This window comes from Cyprinodon variegatus, unplaced genomic scaffold, assembly GCF_000732505.1.
Source record: "Cyprinodon variegatus isolate N-32 unplaced genomic scaffold, C_variegatus-1.0 Scaffold2264, whole genome shotgun sequence".
Lineage (NCBI taxonomy): Eukaryota > Metazoa > Chordata > Actinopteri > Cyprinodontiformes > Cyprinodontidae > Cyprinodon > Cyprinodon variegatus.
The window spans coordinates 47,569-49,597 of record NW_015152717.1 but is presented as its reverse complement, the minus strand read 5'-3'; the positions used below and the strand labels follow the sequence as shown (position 1 = coordinate 49,597).

The window sequence follows — 2,029 nt, the reverse complement described above, 5'->3', positions numbered from 1 at the left end:
AGTAGTGTACATATAAGCTTTCTAGTAGTATGTATGAAAGCTTTCTAGTAGTGTATATGACAGCTTTATAGTAGTATGTATGAAAGTTTTCTAGTAGTGTATATGACAGCTTTCTAGTAGTATGTATGAAAGTTTTCTAGTAGTGTACATATAAGCTTTCTAGTAGTATGTATGAAAGCTTTCTAGTAGTGTGTATGAAAGCTTTCTAGTAGTATGTATGAAAGCTTTCTAGTAGTGGGTATGAAGGTTTTCTAGTAGTGTACATATAAGTTTTCTAGTATTGTGTATGAAAGTTTTCTAGTAGTATGTATGAAAGCTTTCTAGTAGTATGTATGAAAGCTTTCCAGTAGTATGCATGAAAACCTTCTAGTAGTATGTATGAAAGCTTTCTAGTGATATGTATGAAAACTTTCTAGTAGCGTGTATGAAAGCTTTCTAGTAGTGGGTATGAAAGTTTTCTAGTAGTGTACATATAAGCTTTCTAGTAGTGTGTATGAAAGTTTTCTACTAGTATGTATGAAAGCTTTCTAGTAGTATCTATGAAAACTTTCTAGTAGTGTATATGAAAGCTTTCTAGTAGTGAGTATGAAAGTTTTCTAGCAGTGTATATATATAAGCTTTCTAGTAGTGTATATGAAAGCTTTCTAGTAGTGTATATAAAAGCTTTCTAGTAGTGTATATAAAAGCTTTCTAGTAGTGTATATGAAAGCTTTCTAGTAGTGTGTATGAAAGCTTTCTAGTAGTGTATATGAAAGCTTTCTAGTAGTGTATATGAAACCTTTCTAGTAGTATATATGAAAGCTTTATAGTAGTATTTAGGAAAGCTTTCTAGACTCCCACATTCCTTATATGCCAGGACATTTAGACACAGACCACCTCAGGCAGTTGAACAAAAAAAAAATTATTCACATATACTCTGTGCAATACATGCAAAGGTACGCAACCTAATATATTTTGGTTTGTATAATGGAAAGCTTCAGTCGTTCACTACATTTGTGCTTCTTACACTGAAGGCTATAGTCCCAATTTGACCTGCCTCCTCCATGCATGTATGCCAAAGGCTGCCTGGATGTGGTATTGCAGTCCAGAATTCAAAGATAGAATATAAAAGCTTTAGTCATTAATACCAATTTTGTACAATGTTTATATTTATTAAAGGCAGTTTTACTAAAAGCAAAAATTATTAATTGCTGTTAAATTACATGGGCTATAAACCACTATAAAAGTAACTTTTCATCCTTTATAAAATATTTTCATAAGTTTTGTGATTATACGTCAACTTAAAATTTGTCTAATGGCACCTCTGTTGCTGCACAGGATGGTCTGTATCACTTTCTTGCTATGGTCTGTACCGCACTTGTGCTCATGCAAAAATGTTGATTTCCTTCAGGCAAAATACTAGAGTATTTGTATCCTACTGGGGGGAGCCAAAAGCGACCAAAACTGAAAAACTGAAATTTCTTTAGTACTGCATTTGACCTCCAAATGAATCCCCAGAAAACCTTTTCTGTTAAGAGGTAGGTGTTTGGTTTTCATTAGAAATTAACTAAAATATTAAGTTTTGCTTTCCAAAACATTATATCAATATAAACATTACAATTTACCTAGGTGTACTAAAGGTTTTTGTATTTCTCAAATAAAACATAAGCACATTATACCTGTTTTCTGAAGTGACGTGTTGGAAACCTTTAGGAGCTCACTCAGCTGTATCGGGCATTCTATGGTATAATAGTACCTAAAAAAATCTGTCCTTCCTTTGTCAAGGTCCCATTTGTGTTTTATTGAGGTAGCTCTGTCATTTTGAGAAATCCATGCCAAGCTATTCATGTCCAGTGTCACAAAGTCTTCTCCATCAAAGCCAAGCCGGAAGAATCTAGAAGACTGATTTTTATAGTAATCCACCTCACAGCCACCCAATGCCTGTAGGATGTGAACACCTGAAAGCAAAGGGCAGATAGACAAACAATATATCACCCATGTCCATATTTTATGAGATGAAATAATACATTTAAGAAATAACTTACATTGG

At 33.3% G+C, this 2,029-nt stretch overlaps 1 protein-coding gene across 1 annotated transcript in view; it reads right to left on the bottom strand.

The window, feature by feature from the left end:
- LOC107080735 (major histocompatibility complex class I-related gene protein-like) overlaps nt 1-2,029 on the bottom strand; it is a 31,374-nt gene that overhangs the window by 4,680 nt on the left and 24,665 nt on the right. Inside the window, exon 3 of the mRNA XM_015368941.1 lies at nt 1,659-1,937. Within this exon, the coding sequence (XP_015224427.1) occupies nt 1,659-1,937 (279 nt within the window). The remainder of the gene's footprint in view (nt 1-1,658; nt 1,938-2,029) is intronic.